Source organism: Pleurodeles waltl, chromosome 2_1 (genome assembly GCF_031143425.1).
Source record: "Pleurodeles waltl isolate 20211129_DDA chromosome 2_1, aPleWal1.hap1.20221129, whole genome shotgun sequence".
Lineage (NCBI taxonomy): Eukaryota > Metazoa > Chordata > Amphibia > Caudata > Salamandridae > Pleurodeles > Pleurodeles waltl.
Window position 1 is genome coordinate 906071154 of NC_090438.1, and position 19868 is coordinate 906091021.

A 19868-nucleotide genomic window follows, 5' to 3' on the forward strand; every position below is an offset into this window, starting at 1 on the left:
CGAGGGTGCTGTGTACAATGGAATAGGCCTTGGCTGCCTGAAGGAGCCAATGCCATTGCACTGTTTCTGCCTGACTGACTAGCGGGAACATCATAATGTGACGTTTCCACCGGTCAGCCCGGTTTAAACACTGTAATATGATGGTGGTGAGGCCGCCAGCTTGACGGCCGCCTCACCACTGCCCCATTGGAGTTCGGGTGGTTCAACTGCCGAACTCATAATTGGCCCCAGATGCCCTGCTTCCTTCCAACAAACGCTAATGGCTCCCTAGGTCTAGAGGTTTTACCACTGATCTTTCACGAACTAATGATATGGGAATCTGAAAGCTAAATACCTTCTACCCTCTGTTAAGGTGCTCCTATCTTGTGAAGCATGGGGAGTAATGCCATACTCTAACTGTAGCATTCCCCTTCCCTCAACATCCATATTTTCCAAAAGTAACCCCATTAATTATTGTGTGACTATCAGTATGAAAATGTACTGGGGTAACATAGCAGGCACTTCACTCATCCTGCCTTGTTAGTATGACTAAGGTGTGTGATGGTAGGGGGAAGGGTGGTTCATACCGTTATTACCTACATGCTGTTTGGTATTATTAACAGCTGGTCTCATATATATTAGGATATGTATCCTTTTTGGAAACTAATTAGAGGACTCTTTCTGTATTTGTTCAGAACATTTGGAAAATCCCATGCTTGAGTATCTACAAGACTGAACCTCATCATGCCGTCAAAGCATTATTGATCATCATTTATTGCACTTGAAGGCCAACATTTGCTAACATGTGTATGCGCACTTGCAAAATATACACTATCTTTTGTGTTGCACCAGAGTCTGTTCAAAACTTCAGTAAATTTGGGCATAGAAGTAGTTTGTGAAATAAAAAGGACTCATTCAAAGTTCATTCAAAGGTGATTACTTTAATTCAGTCATGATTCTTGTTTCTTTGATAGCTGTATTCTATATTTTCAAAGAACAGTACAAGTTTTATTGACGTTCACTAAGACATTAAAGAGCAGTGTATATCTGGAAAAGGCTACATATTGAAAAATGCATTTCAAAGTGATGGAATCCAGAATTGCTTAAGAAATGGCAGTATTTGGCTTGTTTTCAGTACACTTTCTCACCCACTCCCCACTCCTTTCCTTTGGTTAGTGCACATTGCATAGAAACATCATTTTAAAGAGAGCTTGTTTAAAATTAAAACAGATATAAGCCGACTTCCAAAAATGGCTCTTGAGCGTCATGTGGAAAAACGATCTTGCCCTATAAAACAAAGACACCACATTTAAAGAACTAAGAAGGGTAAGGAACATTAAGGAAAGTTTCAATTTAGGACTAGTTAAGTTAAGAAACAGTGCAATTCAGAAGAGCTTGTTTTGTGCATATGGCTGGACACACCAGTGCCGTATGGCTTATTTTCTTAGTAGGTTTATAAATAGTTAGACCTCTAATACTAATCGATGAGTGTGTTTATATACTTTCACAAGACAACCATAATACAACAGTTAAAGGTTCACAGTAGTTTACTACGGAAATGTATGATGCCACCAGATGCGAGTGACTAGTCTTAGCTATTGTGAAGAGTTTGGGTTTTTTAGCTTTAATTTCATGTTTTTTAACTTCACTGCTCCATGATAAACAAGCAGAGACTCTAACATGAGCTGCAGGATTTCCTTTACTTTTAGGTGTGAAGACGTGTTATTCTAGTGAGTGGACGCAGTTGCGGCCGCATCTGGGGTGCACCACCAGCTGCACCCAGGGGTCACAGAAGGAAACTCCTTTTGTAAATGTGGAGGATTCCCTGTTTTACGAATCTCCTCCTCTCTCTACCTTTCCCTGCCCATAAGCCCATGCTCCAACCTCAAGGGTCACACTGCGAGGATGCTGTGTCGCCTCAAAGCCTCAGAGACCCCACAGATCTCTGTCGCACCCATGACCCTTCCCATCCCACAACCACCCTTACCCGCTTATCACATACTAAGAATTCAACCCTTCCCTTTTGTTTTATTAACATGAATCCATCCATTGCTGTCTTTTCCAAGTTCAAAAATAATCAAATAGGCTCATGCGTGTGAGAGAGAGGCGGGGTAACCAACAGACCAACTTAAAAAAATTTAAACCAACAGTAAAAAATAGAATTTGCCGACCAGGCCTTCGGCATGGCACAATTGACAATGTTTACCTCGCTACAGAACTGCAAACATGGCTGCCTTAGTTATGTAGCAGTTTTGGGCATCTTTGGTTGTCTGTCAACTAAGGTAATGTTGGGGCGAGTTGGCTTCTACATTTAACGTCCCATTAATGTAGCAGGGATTATGAATATACGAAAATAAACAGAAGCATCTTGCTGGGTTAATGCTGTACAACTTGATAAAGACAGCGCTCTCAACTGCATTGAGTTTTTCTTTCCTCTTTTCAATGTGTTGGCCCGGGGTCGCCAACGTAGTTTGATAAATGATCCTACTGCACGCACAACTCAACAGGTGTTAAGGTAGTAGCTAGGTAAGTCTTGCAAGTAGTAGTATTATTTGGCGTGGCGTAGGCACGCTATACTCTTTGGCAGAGTACATCAGGATCTTCAGGAGACATTGCAGAGCTTCAGCGTCTAGCGACGGGGGATCCGGATCTGCTATCCCTGCCGCCCTGCAAAGAAAAATCCAAAAGCATGTACTCTTAGACACCAGTGGTAGAGCAGAGAAAGAATTAATCTAAAAAACAAGCAAGAGATCAGCAAATAGGGAGTAAAAAAAGACTGAGAAAGTAAGAAAGAGAAAAAGGATAAACAAAAAGGTAAGGAAGAAACAAAAATAAGAAGACAGATACAGGAAAAACAATAAGAAAGACAAAGAGACAAGAAAAGGAACAACAAGAAAGAACATAAAAATAGTAAAATGTAAGGAAAGAAATAAGGAGTGGATGGAGAGTGGAAAAATTGAAATTACAAATGAAATACAGGAGGGCAGTCCTTTCTTTCTCTTTAGCTTGAAAAACTTAATACAATTTACACACTATTTTCAAAGGCTGCGGGGCTTCAACAACCCTTTTCACATTAATTTAAACACGTTAGTTGCAGCAGACACCGGAAAAACAATTAATGAAAGTAATCAATGTCAGATGAACTTTAATATGAAATATAGAAAATGTTTATTTAATGCATGTTAGAATGCCATCGCTTTAAAAGAGAATTCTGTGAGATGCAACCACTGCCAGCACATAGAAATTATGATCCCTGGGCATTGCTGATGTATGGTGTTCTGAATTGGTCAAACATCCTAGATTCAGTTTGTTATGCCTTATACTTTTAAATTAAATGATGCTCAATGCTTGGCTACTTGTTTTGAGTGTTATTTAAGCATTATTTCTCTATTATTGGCCACAGTCGATGGTAAGTGGTCACAGTGATGGGAAGAGCTAGTAACACTTGACAGCTTGTAAGCAATAAGGCTATTCATGCCCAATAACTAACACTGCCAGACAACCAGCAGCCTTTCGTGAAAAGTGTTATATCATTCGCAAACCCTCTGCTTCCATAGGTTTTCCAAATCGTTAAATGAGTGTAACAAACCATTAGGGATTGCTACTTGGAAGAGGTGTGTTAAGGGCATTCCTTCCAAATACGGATTTCTCATGGTATGTATTAATGTTTTGGGACTGAAATTCGGTTGCAATCATTAATATTTTGCCACCAACTCAGTGGAGGTGGTAAGACATTCACAAATGGAGATGGGTCCCCAAGGGAAATCTACCCCTTTGGAAATGTTGACAAAAATGCTTTTTAGGAGTAGGGAGTGCTCTGTGACACCACTGCCTTCTCCTAAAAAAAAAGGTTTGTATAACGTTTTATTTTTTTACTCAAACGGCCCCCATTTTCCTTTAAGGAAACCAGACTGTAGTTTGTAAAAAAAAACAGACAAGATTGCTTTATTTAAAAGCAAGCACAGACATGTTATTCTGCCAACCGGAGCAGCCCACCATCCTTGTGATTTTGGCCAATTATAGTGGATCGCAATTTTCAACATTACTTTATGATAATGAAGGGGTAGGTTGAATTGCGACTCACTACAATCCTGTATTTTTTTTAAACAACCGGTTAGTATGTAGGTGAGTTTACAAAATACCAATACATTCGGTAGAAGTCGGTGCACAAATTGTGACTACTTTTATCAAATCCATCTTAGTACTTTCCAAATAAGAAATCATAAACAGGTCCAATATGCCTGCCTGCTTCGTGTCCCTCTTCATCACTGTGGCTCAGCTTAGGGTACAAGCAACCAAGAGTAGCTAGAGCCAGGATTCTCATCATTCTGATTGGCTGAGCCAACCTCGCCATTACATAACCTGAAGTGAATGCTTGTCAGTTGGGCCTTTGAAAGAGGCCAGAGGTGAGTTTTTGTGGGTGCCTGGAAACCGAATTTCCTGTTTATCGCGACTGTTGGTTCTTCTATAAAGCTCAAGCCTAGCTCTCCTTACTCGCTTAAATGTACCTAGAGTGGCCATGCACGCAGCCACATCACTAGCCTTCACATTTTCTATTTCACTTCAAAGGGTTGGCCTTTGATTTCCATAAATAGAATTTTGAATAGACTTTAATGCTTTGAAATTAGGCACCTCGCGTACAATAGCAATGTGGTCGCTCGAGCTGAAGCCCATAATGAGGTTATCCGGACGCTTTGCTGGGGCTGTACATTGCGCGCGCCGAAGGCAGTCGGCATACATCTGCACTGTAAGTGGAATAAAACAAATGACCCCTCAGCTACAGACGGCCTTCGTACAATAATGCACAGGCACATACCTTGCATTCATTTGCCGGTATGCCTGAATCACAGCTGTAATGGATAAGAGTGGACAACAGGGCCTATTTTAATATTCCTTCATGCTCCAGGTAATTTGGGTTTCTTAGAAGAGCTACATTTTTGCAGCCCTTCCTTGTTTTGACACTAACCTAGCCACACTCATGTTTAATGTGGTCAAAATGTGTGCCTCTCCCTCCACTCAGCTGGAAGCACCAAAGCGGCCAAACCCTTCCCCGGACATGGGTACTACTACATTTTCCAATATTCAGATTATATCACTGCACCGGTGTAACCCCGTGCTCTAATTCTGCCGTTAATGGGCTAGTGGCTGCATGAAGTGTAGTGAAGATGACTTGCTTATAAAAGGGCTTTTATTGAGGTGCTTTAATTTTAATTGGAGAGTGCCGGCACTTCTCGGAAATAAGTAGGTAATCTGGTACAGAGTACCTGCACTTCTGTTTTTCCATTTCAAGCACTGCTCCCAACTAACCTGATGTTGGGATAGCGACTTTCTGCTAGTTGTGTTTTTGGCCAACAGCTCTAAGCTTGCTGGACATTTTAGGCCCAAATGTGTAATGGAAGTAGAAATACAACGTTTATTAGGATTCTTAGAGATGTCTGAAATTCCAGGAGTTGTTAAACGTCACCCCTAGGATTTAATATCTATAAAATGACATTGTGTGTGGGGACCAGACATGCGTCACGGTTCTGTTAGGAATAGGAAAGTGCTAGGCTGTTAGTCTATTTTCCGGTATTAGGTGTGTGCCATTATTCATGCTTTACTTTCAAGGAAAAATTGCAAAGTTGAGTGTGTTGGCTTGCAGCGCCCGGCACGTTTTATAACTCTAGTACTACAATGAATGCGTGTCCTTCCTATGATATAGGTTATATCCTAGGCCTGGTGCGCAATCTCTGCAAATCCAAGGCAGAACCTGTGACAGCCCTCTTGTGCTTCAAACGAGGCTGCAGCACTCTAATCCCAAAAGAGAGATGGTCAGAGAAACCCAGTGCTGATCAAGTACGAATGGGGAGTCTCATTTACTACGTTCTGGCGAAGGGCAGCAGTGCAAGATTTTTTGCGGCGCCACCCTGCGTCAAAACAAAAGGGCAGGAATGCGGCGCATTCCTGTCCTTGTCCCCTGCGCTGGTGCACAAATTGCTGCCTAGTGCCAATGCAGGCACCCTTGCACCATGACGCAATGGTGCTTGCGTTGCAGGGATGATTATTCATGTGCAGGAAGGGACACCTTCCATTCCGGCATATAAACAATCATTAATCGTGTTTTCCTCTTTCTATCTGTGCTGCATTCTGGAAAAAAAGGGGAGAAATAATATTATTTCTCCCCGTTGCACCACTTAAACGCCACACCTGAGGTGGTGTTGGAATCTAACGCATTTCTAGATTTGTAAATCTGGGAATGTGTCAGATTCCATCAGATTCCATGGGTGTTGCGTGGCAACATGCACAGCAACACTCATGGAATGCCCCTTTCACGTAGTGTTACGGTGACAGGGGTCCATATTTACAAGCCCATGAAAAGCCATGCAAAGTGGTTTTGCATGGCCTTATAAATATGGGCCGGCACACTCCGCCACTGCAGCATCAAAAAAAATGATGTTCCGGTGGCGCAGTGTGCTGCTAGGGCCTTGTAAATGAGGCCCTGGTTCTTTAGAGCTTCTAGCTTTAGCACTAATTGGCCTCAGACAAAAGGCATCATCATCATGAAATCTTGCCCAGTTGTGCTCATTTTTATTAGGTCCTCCAAAGGATGGACATCTGTGTTTACAGTTGCATCAAGTGAAATTAGCTTTCCCAGCTAGCCTTCGATGGTGGACCTCAGATACTAATACAGCTTGAGCAACGATTATATATCGAAGTGTAGAGTACTGATTGGCGTGAACGTAGCAGATCAAGTAAGTCATCGTTGTTGGGCTAGCCTCGTACACCAATGAAGATCTTCCAAGGGCACTGACTAAGACTAAACTAAACTAAAGACTAAGGCTCATATTTAACAAACGTTTGTACCACCTTTGTGCCATTATTTTTGATGCAAAAGTGGAGCTAACCTAAGGCCATATTTATATTTTGTGGCTAGACCAGTGTAGAGAAAGAAATCTAGCCTTGCATAATTTTTTGGGGAGCGTCACCCAATCTTGCATAGTTTAACAGCAATGATATGCAAGGTAGGTGTTCACTCCTAAAAAGTGACGCTAGGTGGCTAGCACTATATTTATGAGCCAGGTGATAAAATACAAGTGCCTAGGAAAAACTGAGCCAACACTGGATTGCGTCAACATTTAACACGTGTTCAGACCAGGCGTTAAAGTGACATTCAGCACAGGTACATGGGGAACCACATTGTAAACACCTTGGAGTCCACCACAGTGTCACTATTTTGGGCACCGAGAGGCCCACCCAACCCGAGCATCAACACCACCCACACCACAGAGACATTGCAAGTGAAGGGAGCCCATCCTCTCTGTAAGTATACATCGTTGACTGTAGTGTTCCACTGGGGGCCTCTTACAAGAGGCCCCCTGGCTGCCACTGTTGCTGTTGGCGTTGTCCTGGGTAGACTGGTCCCCTATGTTAGACATTATTGCTTTTGTACTGTCTCCAGTCTATTCTTGGACAGGTGTAATTTTTTGGCTGCTTGTCTGTCCTAGTGACTGTGACTAGTGGCAGACTTTGTGCCGCTAATCAGGCTACTGTCATTTTTTGCCTACTGGTGCCATTTTTCGCATCTCAATCCATTACCGGCTAGTGCCATTTTTTTATGACACTAGCCTTTTCTCAGAGCCATGGTGCTCCATTTCATAAATATGTCGCAGCCATGCTGCTGAGAAACGTCGTTATGCGGTGTTAACTATTTTGACGCACAACTGCGTTTATCATACGTATGGACCTAAGGGGCTTATTCACAAGAATCTGATGCATTGCAGCTATGTGTCAGATTTTTTATGCTGCCCTGGGCCCCACTAATGATGCCATTGTAGGACTGTATTTACGATACAGAGCTCCGTGGCGCACAGTGACCACAGATACGTCAGAACATTCTGATGCATCTGTGGCACTAAAATGAGACATTGCTTAACTAGTGTCATCCATTGCTGCGTGTTGCTTCTAGCTCGTCGCATAAATATTCCAGCTCTCCTTGCGGATGAAGTTCACAAATGAAAAACGGAAAACACTTAGCTCCTACGTAGAGTCAAAACAGCATATTCTTCTATGCCGAAGCTGACATTTTGACATTGCAGTCTTGCATTTAACAAACTCTTCGTTTGCAACAAATATAAAACAGATGCGGGCTAGAAGTAACCATATGCGAGCCAACCCGTGGTTAAGACCAGGGGGTCACAAAGTTCATAGGCTACGGACTGAGTCTGAGTGCCCTTATCACCAGGGATATAGTGCATCACATACTTGTTGCTGGCGGACGAAGGGGCGGGCTCCGGTCTCTCGTCTCTCGCCACAGAGGCCACTACCATGGCGAACCCGCCAAAAGGCATCACCATAACAACGCGTGTTTCAGTGAAAACATCGCTTCTTGTTGTTTATTTCCCTCAGTCTTCGTGCCGATCAATAACTTCTAGGAAATGTCCCCTCGACAGATCCCTATTCGTTAAATCCAATTTATCTGCTCCGTTAAGTGGATCCTCAATATTTTTGCTGGGTTGCACGGATGGACTTCAGATGCAAGCGTGTGGATGCTAGAGCAATATTGAGCGAGTTTTTCTTAGTTGCGCTCTCTGTACTGGTCAGGCAAATATTGCTTTGTTTTTCATTTTGCCTTGTATGGGGGGGGGGGGGGGGGGGTGGACGGAGTAACCCGTCCCCTCTCCCCCCCCCCCCCCCCCCACCCTCCGCCATGAACCTATAGACACTGCAGATTGAATAAACCGATCAAAGCGGCCTGAAACGTCGGAACAGAACCATACCTTAACCCCGTGGGTAACCGGTTCGAGTCTCGAGCCGCCCTCAGCAGGGATTTGACTTGGTTTTTAATAATACAGGTTCTTCGCGGTTTAATAGACATTCCAAATTGAGCGCTGGTTTAATCACGTGGGCTTAATTTAGGGCGGGGTGGCAGGAAAGTGAATATATCAATGTACAAGGCTTCAGCGTTTCTCCTAAACCATCTAACACAAAATAACCCTGTCCCCCACCTGTAACGGCAGGTTAGAAGGGTGGTAACGTGTTCAAATGCAGTCACTCAATACATTCAGCTGTCTCTACTGGGCTGCCAGGGCCTCCTTTCTATTTTCATTAAAGGTGGCAGGAGTTTCTCATTGACCAGGTAATGCACTGCCAACTTGAATTCTGAACATGCACGGAGCTGTTGGTTTGTGGGAATCCATTGTAGTTTTGACTGTCAAGTGAAAATAAGGTTGCTGCAGGGGCAATTCATTAGAACTGAACTAGTACTATGGGGCAGGTTTACCATGTTTTTGTGTCAGGGTTGCATCACTTTTAGATTGCCGCCGCGAAGCAAAATTATTTTTGTTTTTTACAAAGGCATGCAAAGCGGCTTTTTGTGGTTTTCAGTGGTTTAGAAAATACAAAGAGGCATATTAATTATAGGTTTAGCATCGCCCTGTGCCACGCAAGGTGTGTCGGGGGGCGCAAAACCTACAACGAGATTTATCAATCCAGCAAGGCCACCCTGCGCGGTTTGATAAATCCATTGTAACTCAAGGCAATGCAAGTCACTGCCTTGTCTTACACTTAGTGGTGAGGGCGGTACATGGGTGGAGCGTGGGTAGAGCTTGGGTGTTCCCAAGCATCCACCAATGTATTCTAGCAAACTCCCAGTTTTACCGAGAATGGTAAAACCTGGGAATGCGTCAGAATTGCACACCTTCCCCTCAGTGCGGCAACAAGGAGAAATATCTTCATTTCTCCTCTTTGTTTACTTTTTCTAGCAGCACACTTAGAAAGAGGAAAATGGCTCTGAGGATTGCTTTTATGCAGGAAGGTGTGCCTTCCTGCATAAGAATAATCCTGACTACAACGCATGCACCCTTGCACGATGGTGCCCAGGTGCCTGCATTTATAAGGCCCTGAAGACCCCCAAGGGTGGCTTTAGGTGGCCTTGTAAATATGGCCATGCAGTGTGCACTGCTGGACCATCACTAAAAGTGAGGTTCTGGCTGCGCAAATGGCCTTGTAAATATGGCCTCTAATCTCCATATACCTAAAAATGTTTTACGTCTGCTTCTCTTGTAAAGCACTCTGATGCCCATGGACCAAGTTTGTGGTTTATAAAACCATGCAAATAAAGACTGTTTCTCACTGTCCCCAAAACAAATGTTTCATCTCACAACCACCCACCAAAATCACTTCATCTCACACACTTTAGAGACTCAAATTGTTGAGAGGTGTTTGGCTAAACTGGATTGAAAAAGTAGCAGGTAAGGCTGCAGTATCATAAAGATTTGAAAGGGTTCAAAAAATTACCTTTGCACAGAAAGCAAGGCCCAAATTTACTTACACTTTGCACTGGGTTTGCATCAAAATAGTGATGCAAACTGGAGCAAAGTATAGATTAGGTATTAACTTTCCAGCGGAAACCTTATTGAGTACTGGAAAACAGCCCTAAAGTAACCATAAGTAGAGCTCTGTACTACTTTGGGTCAAATGAATGTCATACATGGTACATGTGCATTCCCATGCAAGCATCCTTAGGTTTTGATCCAAATCCCTATCTACTAACATTAGTAGACATGGGTTTGGTAAAAAAAAAAAAAAATGATGCCTCCTTGAGGTAGGAGCAACGTTGGATAAAAGTTTTCTTTTTTTTAAACTTTTCCAACTTTGCATGCCTGCTGTACTGTACAGGACACAAACAATCTTGAAAATGTACTAAAATATGACTAAACATAGTATTATGTACTTGAAAGGCACCCTTCGAGTACAAAAGCTATGTTACACATCACATAAACCTCCTTACACTCTGGTGCTAGGGTGCATCTGTGGCTCAAGTCAGCCAAAACTGCAGCAGCGCAGGAGGATAGAGAAGAAGCGCTAGATCTTATTAAATATAGCCATGTTCACTCTCTCCATTTGACGCAGCACTGTGCAGCAACTTTGGTTGCTGTGTTGCTTCAGATCTTAGTAAACCTGCTCCTAAACTTCTAAATTTACTGCCTCTATGTCAATTTGTTGTACTGAAATGTACTAGTCTCCTCAAACAACATTTCATTCACTTTCGTGGTCAAAATAGCTCTGTGGGTTGAGCAGTCACTGATCAGATGTTATTTGTATAACAGGCAGATCAAAGGTATAAAATGTTGGGGCCAATGTTGGCTTTACATTCTGCCAGTGAGTTAGTCAAATTAGTTCCTTGAGTTGCATAAACATAAAATTAGTTAGTTATGCTCCAGGAGAATTCGGGTTCCAGTTTGTGCTACATGAATGATACATTTTATCTTTGTAGGTTGAGTGCGCAAGCGCTCTGGCCTGTTGTCATCTATCTGTGTGCTTTTAATCACACCCACCGAACGCCCATCACTATCACTTGTCCATGGGCTTGCCTTTCAAAAATCCTTTGCTATCATTAGTAAATGCTTTATGCTTTACGTTTGTCCCTCCTTGGGGCAGTGTTGTTACCTCCTTGCCCATCGTTCTGTTACATTGATAATTACATTTTTACCGATGAGTTTGACTGCAAGCAAACTTCTTTTCCCTTTCGTGTCTCCTTTGTGCTCATGCTCATGGCTGCCGTGGTGATTTGAATCGGCTCGCTTATGTCAACTGTTTTATTTGTCATTTTCAATGTATGTGTCAATGATAAGTCTCGTTAGGAAATTACAACGGCAATAGCTCTAACTCGAGCAAACGCGACACCCATTGCATTGCAAATGCTTGTTTGTGTATGGTCTAGCGAGCGAATTCCGTGCATGAGCCCCAAGCACAGGAGCAGCTATGTCCCTTCGTTCCCTTTTTGGCGGCGAGGGGGCAGCATTGCACCAGCTAGACAGACATCTTCACCAGTAAGAAAGCCAGTGTGAACAGCTCTCACCGCGTTTGAGTACTCAAAGGCCGGACGAATCATACGAACGAGAAAGAATTACCTTCGAACAGACTTTTGCATGTGGGCATCTGGATGTCGCTAATTTCCTTTAAAAATGAGTCATGTCTTTTAGTTTTCTTAACCTAGAGGCATTAGAGGCGATGGAACTGTGCTGGGATTGAAAGCACGGGGTGTGCCTTCCTATGCTAGAACAACTGCTCGTCACCAATGAACGTATCTAAGGAGGCCTTTGGCAGCCTTGCCGCCGGCAACCGGAGCGTGGCAGCCATAGTACTCCAGAGCAACAGCGTTTCTGTCTCCACATGGCTCCCACCCTGCCCTGTCACTGCTTCTCTGCGTTCCTGGCAGCCCCGGAAACCACCGAGCGAGCGAGCAGTGCTCCCAGAGTAGATCACCTGGGAGGCGGTGACTGGAGCGAAAGTGAGCGTCAAAAATGTGCTCAGTCATTTTATCTTCTCCTGCAGCCCGCGTCTGTGTTCACTTGGCCCTAAATGCTTAATTCTTATGGAGGTGCAGTGTTTGTCACGCGAGTACCCGCTCGTACAGATGTGTCAGGAACCTGGCCTGGTAAATGATATCAACAAATGCGCCTCTTTCCCATTGCTGGCACGTGGAGGCGGCAGACGCTGAAACAGCAAAGCTACTCTGAGTCGCAAATTAATCCAAATCAAGAAGGAAGCTGTTCAAAAGCGAACAATGGATATTTACATTTATGTACAACTAGTGGACAAGGCAATGCGTGGGCAGTTGTTCATTGCAGGCACTTTCTGTTTTCAAGCAAGGACCCACAGGGCCAATGTTTCATTTGGGCTGGTGGTTGCAGGTGGGCCAACTGGCACTCATTTTTGGGGACCGGTAGTTTTTTGTTTGTTTTGTGTTTTAACCTCATCAGACACAGGAGCGTAGCTTGGTCAGTATGATTAAGGGGTGTGAGCTTCAGATTTCCCGACAATTATGCTGCACATGATGTTGAAATACATCACAGCCAAGCAAGTCGCACGACAGCGGTTTAAGCAGCCCCCAAAAGGGAGAGGAATGCAGATTGGTGGGTGTACTAAGTGAGAGAAAGTGCATTATTTTGTGAAATAGCCAATATTTTTGAAGTCTTTCAAAACAGAGAGTGCAAAAGTGTCCCTTTTTGTCTGTGTTTAAAAATTCCAGGTGAAATCCGACAGACACCATATCATATCTAACTGAAAGCACCTGCACCCAATTATTTATCACAAAATAATTTTTTTAGGCGTGTGTAACACCCCACCCTCCACCCCCTAAGCTACGCCCCTGCTCAGCCTTTGCCTGGAGCAAGAGAGTAAAAAACACAAAAGGAAGAAAGAAGGTGGAAGAGAACAACGGAAAAACTGACAGACGGAGAAAGCAGGAACCTATAAGAGTTCTGCAGGTGGATTAACGACACTTGAAGTGGAGTCAAGTGTATGCAGCCTTGGCATTAAGCACATCATTCAATAATAGCACAAGAAATGGAAAACCTTAGGCCATGTGACTTGGGGTCTCATTTCCGAGGTTTTGGCGCAGGGCAGCGCCGTAAGGATTCTTGCTGCCCTATCCTGCGTCAAAAGAAAAGGGCATGAGATACGGCACATTCCTCTCCTTTTCCCCTGCGCTGGCGCACAATGGGCTGTCATGCACCAACGCAGGCATCCTTCCACTATGGTGCAAGGGTGTATGCATTGCAAGGATGATTGTTTTTGTACAGGAAGGGACACCTTCCTGCACAAAAGCCAATCAGAAGAGGTGCTTTCCTCTTTCTATGTGTGCATCAGAATGCAGCACACATAGAAAGGAAAAACAAGGAGAAATAAAGGTATTTCTCCTTGTTGCTCCTCCCTTGGCGTAGGCTTTAAACACATTCCCAGGTTTATGAAATCTCAGAAAAGTTAGAATGTGTCAAATCCCATGGGTGTTACATGGGAACACCCACTGTAACTCCCATGGCATGCCTCCCTATCGCAAGGTGAGCCAATGCAGTGTGACTCTTGCTGGGTTGCCTCAGTCCATTTCTACAAGGCCATGAAAAGCCACGCAGCGTGGATTTACATGGCCTTGTACATGCGGCCCAGAAGTGAGCTCCCCTGGACAGTCACTAAAAGTGATGTTCGGGCGGCGCACAGAGGCTTGTAAATAACCCCCAATTTTGTTTGCAAATTAAACACTGCACATACCGCTCCTGAAACGTTTTCGAACCTGCAATGCCCAGATATTGTACTGAGTCAAATCACCCTTCTCCCCGATACTCGAGAAATAGTTTTTTATTTATAAATGTTGCTTTCACAATATAATACCGTCAAAGCCTGCAAAGGGAGATGTATTCGCTTTTAAACAGTCACTGGATTTCGTCTTCGACTGAGGCAAAGAGTCTGGGGCAGGCAGTTACTGGGTCATATAGCAGGCAATATTGGAACACTAATTGGGTTATTTAAGCAGGACCTCAAATCTTGTGCTCTGACAGCTGTCCCAAAATAGGGCATCTGTAGAAGCTTCCTGGCAATGTACAAGTTACTTTTTAGAGATGCAGGAAGAAGGGCTGGGGTGGCAGTGTGTGTAGATTTATATGCTAACGGCATTAGTTAACCTTGGAGCTGATCCGAAGAGCTAGTTGTTATCTTTTGCTAACCTTTTCCATACATAAGTGAAGTAAGGAACAATAACTAGCATTATTGACCTGCTTGAAACTAACATTTTTTCATTATAATCTCCTGCCTACCCAATGCAACCAAGCCTGCGGCTCATCGCCATAATCGAATGAGAACCACTAACTAGCATTATTGACTTGCACAGTAGTCAGTAATGCTGCATTATCAGGTTACATTCTATTTCAGTGGTGCACAGTTATAGACCGCTCAAAACATTTAGCACAACACTGACAAGGCACACAACAACTGCATGGGAAATGCTTTACGCCACTTAAATATAAAATAACAGTCTACAGTATGTCACATACCAGCTTGAAGATCTTGGAGAGGGTCCCTTGCCCCTCCCTGTGTGAGTCCTTATACCCCTTATGGGACGACTTGTAGTGGTGGTCCGATGATCTTGGCCATGATCCATGGCTAGGCTTCTGCCCTTCGGCCCCCTGCAAAGACAGAAAGAGGAATTTACAAGAATCCTTATTGATAATGACTGATATTTTGAAACCCTAACATGTTCCTAAGGGGTAAAGAACACGACATCAGCATCTATTCGTTACTGCTGCTCATAGTGGCAAATTGTGCAAAATCTGGGACGCACCAGGAAAATCAATGCTGGCGGCAGAGTAGTCACAGGCACTATCCTGGGGAGAGCGCGAGGACCCTTTACAAAGGGCAGAGATGAGGCCTAACGGCCAGAGCTGCTGTCTTTGGAACCCGGGAGACAGGTATGAGTCCCGTACACGGCTCAACCTCATGTGTTTCGGAGCACCTCACAATCTCCCTGTGCCTAAAAAAAATATTAATGATTTAATCAGGTGCACATCTAAAGCACTTGAATGTCGTTGTGCCTAGACTGTGCTGCAAAAAAATGCATTTGTGGTTCAATGACTCGGTGGATTGCTTTTACTTTGTTTACTGAGGAAACCGTCATCGAAGCTGAAATAAAAAAAGCACTAATTTGATGCGGCAAAGAAGCTAAGTAAGAACATAATTCAGTCTGCAGAGTCAATCTGATATTAAATTGTGTTTTTTCCCCTGAAGAAGCAAAATAGAACCACCTGTGGAAATAAATTTGTTACCTTCTGTTTGGGAAAATCTGGAAGAAACGAGAAAAAACCCAAAATAAACTTCAATTAGAGGGCAAAGAAAAGCTGAATGTTCATAACGCCAGGATCATGTAGGAAAAACGGTCGCTTTTTAGTAGGAAAGAAAATTACTGCCAATCATTTTTCAGCCCTGTCCTGTGCATCCATCAGTCCTTCTGACATTGCCGACCTCGGTCGGCATAAATCAGAGAGAAGGATGTTCTATTATTTCTTATAGAGAAACGAAGGCTTCACTATCACAGTTAATTCAAAATGAGAGCTCTCATGAATTTTCGATATGAGTCTACTACATGAATTATTGCAGTAGCCGGGGGTACTTAGGTACAAACCATACATGCGCAGAAACTTGTTAATACTAAAATATATTAACTGCCAAGTAACAAGAGCAATATTACAATATTTTGGTAACATCATAACCACAAATCCAAAGGCTGAGTGGGAGTAAAACACAATAGTAAATCTTCCAAAAGCTGGAAGAGTGCCAACTGAGTTCCAATGAAGTCGACTACAAAGCCAAGCTTTTAAGGGCTGGAACCGTGACTCCATGGAGAAGTACCTGACAGGAAGCGAGGAGTTTGAAGACCATCTGAGAGGCCAGGGATCCTAAGGTTACCATGTCAGACTGAAGATTTATTGGTTCCTCAAACGATACAGAAAGTGTAGATCTTGAGAGCTAAAGGAGAATGGCACCTGGCCCAAAAGGATCATAAAAGTTTACACATAGGTTTTTTTCCTCCTTTGGGGCTGCAAGGCCCTCAAGCCAAAAGATCCCAAAAGAAGGACATGCAAGACGCTAGCTTCTCTAGATGTTCTTTTACATATACCAATTCCACATTTCCATAATTAACTGTGAGGTTGGACTATCTTGGGACATGAGCTATAATGTGACTTGGCTTCGGCCCCATAGCTCTCCGTAGGACTCGTACTGTTGTAGACTACTGCCATATTCTGAAGCTTTGAGACACAATGAGAGACTAGGTGTCATGCATTCCATATGTACTGTGTACATAAGAGAAAAGGATGTCCTCACCTATTCCTAAAAAACAGAAACATTGCAAACTTGATGGTTGGCTGGATGGATGGCCATTTTGTTGGTTCATATTGCTATTTCTGCCCTGTAAGTGATGCTTTAACTAAAATAATCCCTTGACTCACTGGTTGAGTGGCCTGTTTTATCAACCTTAATGAAATTAGATGCTAGCTGTGTACAAAAATAATAATGAAAAAAATGTGTGCTGTTCACATTCTATATGCTTTTGAGCCTGCGACCACAGAGCAGGCATGGATCCTGTGCGGGATGTATAAAAAATCTGCCAGGGCTGTTGTCGACCTTTACATTCATGCTGGATGAAAACAAGATGCATTGAGAAGATTATGGATACAGACACAGAGGTGCTCTACTTTTCAATCCCAACCTTCTCGGAGCGCCACATTAATGGGCCCCCTTTTTTGTGAATGCTATACAAATAAAACAATGTGAAGCAGACTGAGCCGCCATGAACAGGCAATTTGCAGCGAGGCAGAATAGAGGAGGAAGGGGAAAATTATGAGAAAGCAATTGCATCTTCCAGGAGCCTGTGAGAAAATAGGTAGCTTTGCCATGCAGCCTTTAATGGGTTTGATCAATTTTTGCAAAAGCGGTGTGGTTTTAATCACAGCTGGGCCGCCATGCTGCTAGAGGAGCGCGCCTTGTTTCAATCTACGAGTTAAAGCAGCAGCGCAATTACCATTGTAAGCAAAATTACAGTGGGAGGCAAAATGAGTCAGAAGGAAGACAAATGAGGAGTGACAACCAAACAGAGCTTTAGGGAGCGAAAACATGCCATGTTGCTTGCAGCAGCTGGCACAGGCAGCAGCGGCTTGGCCTTGGGGGAACCAAAGATGCTGTGAATAAAAATACATTTGTCACCTACCCAGCTAAATCTGGTGAGGGATAATCCTCTCTGCACATAGAAAAGACAGAAAGAGTGATCGGATGATCGACATGGATACACCGCAATTCAGACAGACAAGACAAGGGGGTTGCAATTGGTTTTGTTTGAGGGAGGGGTGTGTACTGGTGAAGTTAAGACACTGGGTTATGATTTTTTCAACATGCATCCCTGCGCTATTCAATTTACCCCACAGCTGAACACCATGGATTGACATCTGCTCCAGAAATTCTAGGAGATATTTCATAATTGCTGGAGGTGGCATGTTCTGGTTGGCTGAGGTGGGGCCCTAGCCAGGCAGAACTCACCACTCCCATCAGGAGTGGGTGATTACACTCACTATATAACCAGCGTTCACCCTTGTGTAGATTGGCACACAGTAGTTAGGCTTATCACAGAGGTGATGTGTAAAGCAATGGCACAGCAATGCCACACAACCATCACGCTGAGCACCACAAAAGAGACTTCACACCAGGTGTATATAATTACGTTTTGTATTCAACACACACAGCATGAACAACATGTAACTCTGTGCAGGAATCACAATTTGAAATAACACCAGCAGTACTAGGCCCAACTGTGTTAAAACAACATTTGCAGTATGCACACATGAGAAAAATAATACATTCCCTCCCAACACGAGGTGCCAATCGTGGTCAGCATGAGAACCACTCTAGCAATTAACCCAACTTAATTATACATAGGCCTAGGGTGCACCTCGATTCACAACGATAGCAGCAATATGTACATACAGAGCAATGCAGCATTTTAAATTAGCTCTGTGGCCTGGGCCACACAGGTAAAATCTAAGGTCAACTGTGTAAATCCTCTGGCAAAATTGAACGTCTCTGGCAAATCGTACATTGTAACAATCACCTGCAGTTGCTCCCACACACTCACTCTTCACCGTCAAGTGGTGCCACGGATATCAGGTGGCTCGTAACTTAGGAACTCGCATACACTCGCCCCTACCACCCTAATGCGGTGCACTGATGTCTGGCAGATTAGCTGTCACTGCGCTCGCAGAACCCCCTTGTGGCCCAAACTCTTCCTCCACCCTCCAACTTGCATTGCTACCCCACCTCCCACTGGCTGGAGATGCAAAGAGCCTTTACCAGGATGCTAGGCCGCACACAGATGGAGTTGCTATCATTCAGGCACTCCGGGACAATATTGGAGGGAAGAAGAGATACCAGTTGAGGAGATAATAGTCAACAAATGGAGGTTTCGCCACCACTCTGGAAGTTCACTGAGAAGTCTCTGCACTGTGTCTTCCAACGTGGGCCCAGAACTGCAAAACATGGGGGGAGGGTTGTTTGGCGGACACACGCTGGTCACAATGGTGCCTAGTTGAGCTAGGCACTCCAGCACACAATAGTTACCAAATTACACACCTCCCTGGGAAGAGGTGCGATGACTTGAGAAGCCCCAGACGGTCCCGGTTGCACATGAAGAGATACCAATCCGCACCTCTCTGGATGGAGGTGCTACGTCGGGTGCAAGATGACTTGAGTCACATCAGACAACTCTGATCCCAAAAACAAAGTGCTCAATGCTGTCCCTCCCTGAAATGAGCCACAACATCTGGTGCGCGATGACTTAAATTGCACCAGTCAGGTTCTGATTGCACACACAAAGTGCTCAGTGTCGTACCTCCTTGGAATAAGGCAGAATGTGTGGTGTGCGATGACTCAAGCCATACCAGACAATCCAGTTAAACACACAAAAATAATTCAAATCCTGTACCTCCCTGGAATGAGGCACAAAGTCAGGTGTGTGATGACTTGGGTTGCACCAGACACTTCTGATTGCATACACAATGGGGCAGATGTAAGAGCCCCTAGCGCTACCAAAACTTCAATTTTCGTGACGCTTCAGTGGTGCTAACCACTGCTCTATATTTACAAGGAGGTGTAATGCCACTTTTTTTGTGGCATTATGCCTGCTTGTAAATATGGGTCCCTCCGACGCAGTTTTCTGCATCAGAGGGGCACGCAATGTGTGTTGCAGTGGGCGTTCCACCGCAACATCCATTGCTTTTTTGACGCTGCCCCAGATTTACGAGTGATCGTAAACCTGTGGTAGTGCCAAAAAATAATGCCACCCAAGAGGTGGTGTTAGCATGGCAAAAAGAGGAGGGATACTTTTATTCCTCCTTGTTTTATTCTTCTTCCATGTGTGCTGCATCCTGCAGCACACATAGAAAGAGCAAAATGACATGGGAGGTTGTTTATGTGCAGGAAGGTGTCCCTTTCTACACATTCTAATCATTCCAAAATTACGCTTTGGTACTTTCATTTGTGCTGCATTGTGCAGCACACATAGAAGTGCCAAATCGCCATTAGAGATTGTT

General features: G+C 43.9%; 1 protein-coding gene across 2 annotated transcripts in view; it reads right to left on the reverse strand.

Moving 5' to 3' along the window:
- Positions 1–900: 900 nt before the first annotated feature.
- Positions 901–19868, reverse strand: part of MBP (myelin basic protein) — an 831359-nt gene continuing 812391 nt past the window's right edge. Inside the window, exons 7-9 of one of the 2 annotated variants that reach the window (XM_069218836.1) lie at positions 17498–17527; positions 14790–14921; positions 901–2646 (exon numbers count right to left, since the gene is read on the reverse strand). In XM_069218836.1, coding sequence (XP_069074937.1) covers positions 2602–2646; positions 14790–14921; positions 17498–17527 — 207 coding nt within the window. In that variant the 3' untranslated portion in view covers positions 901–2601. The remainder of the gene's footprint in view (positions 2647–14789; positions 14922–17497; positions 17528–19868) is intronic. The other variant, XM_069218837.1, reaches the window with a different exon arrangement.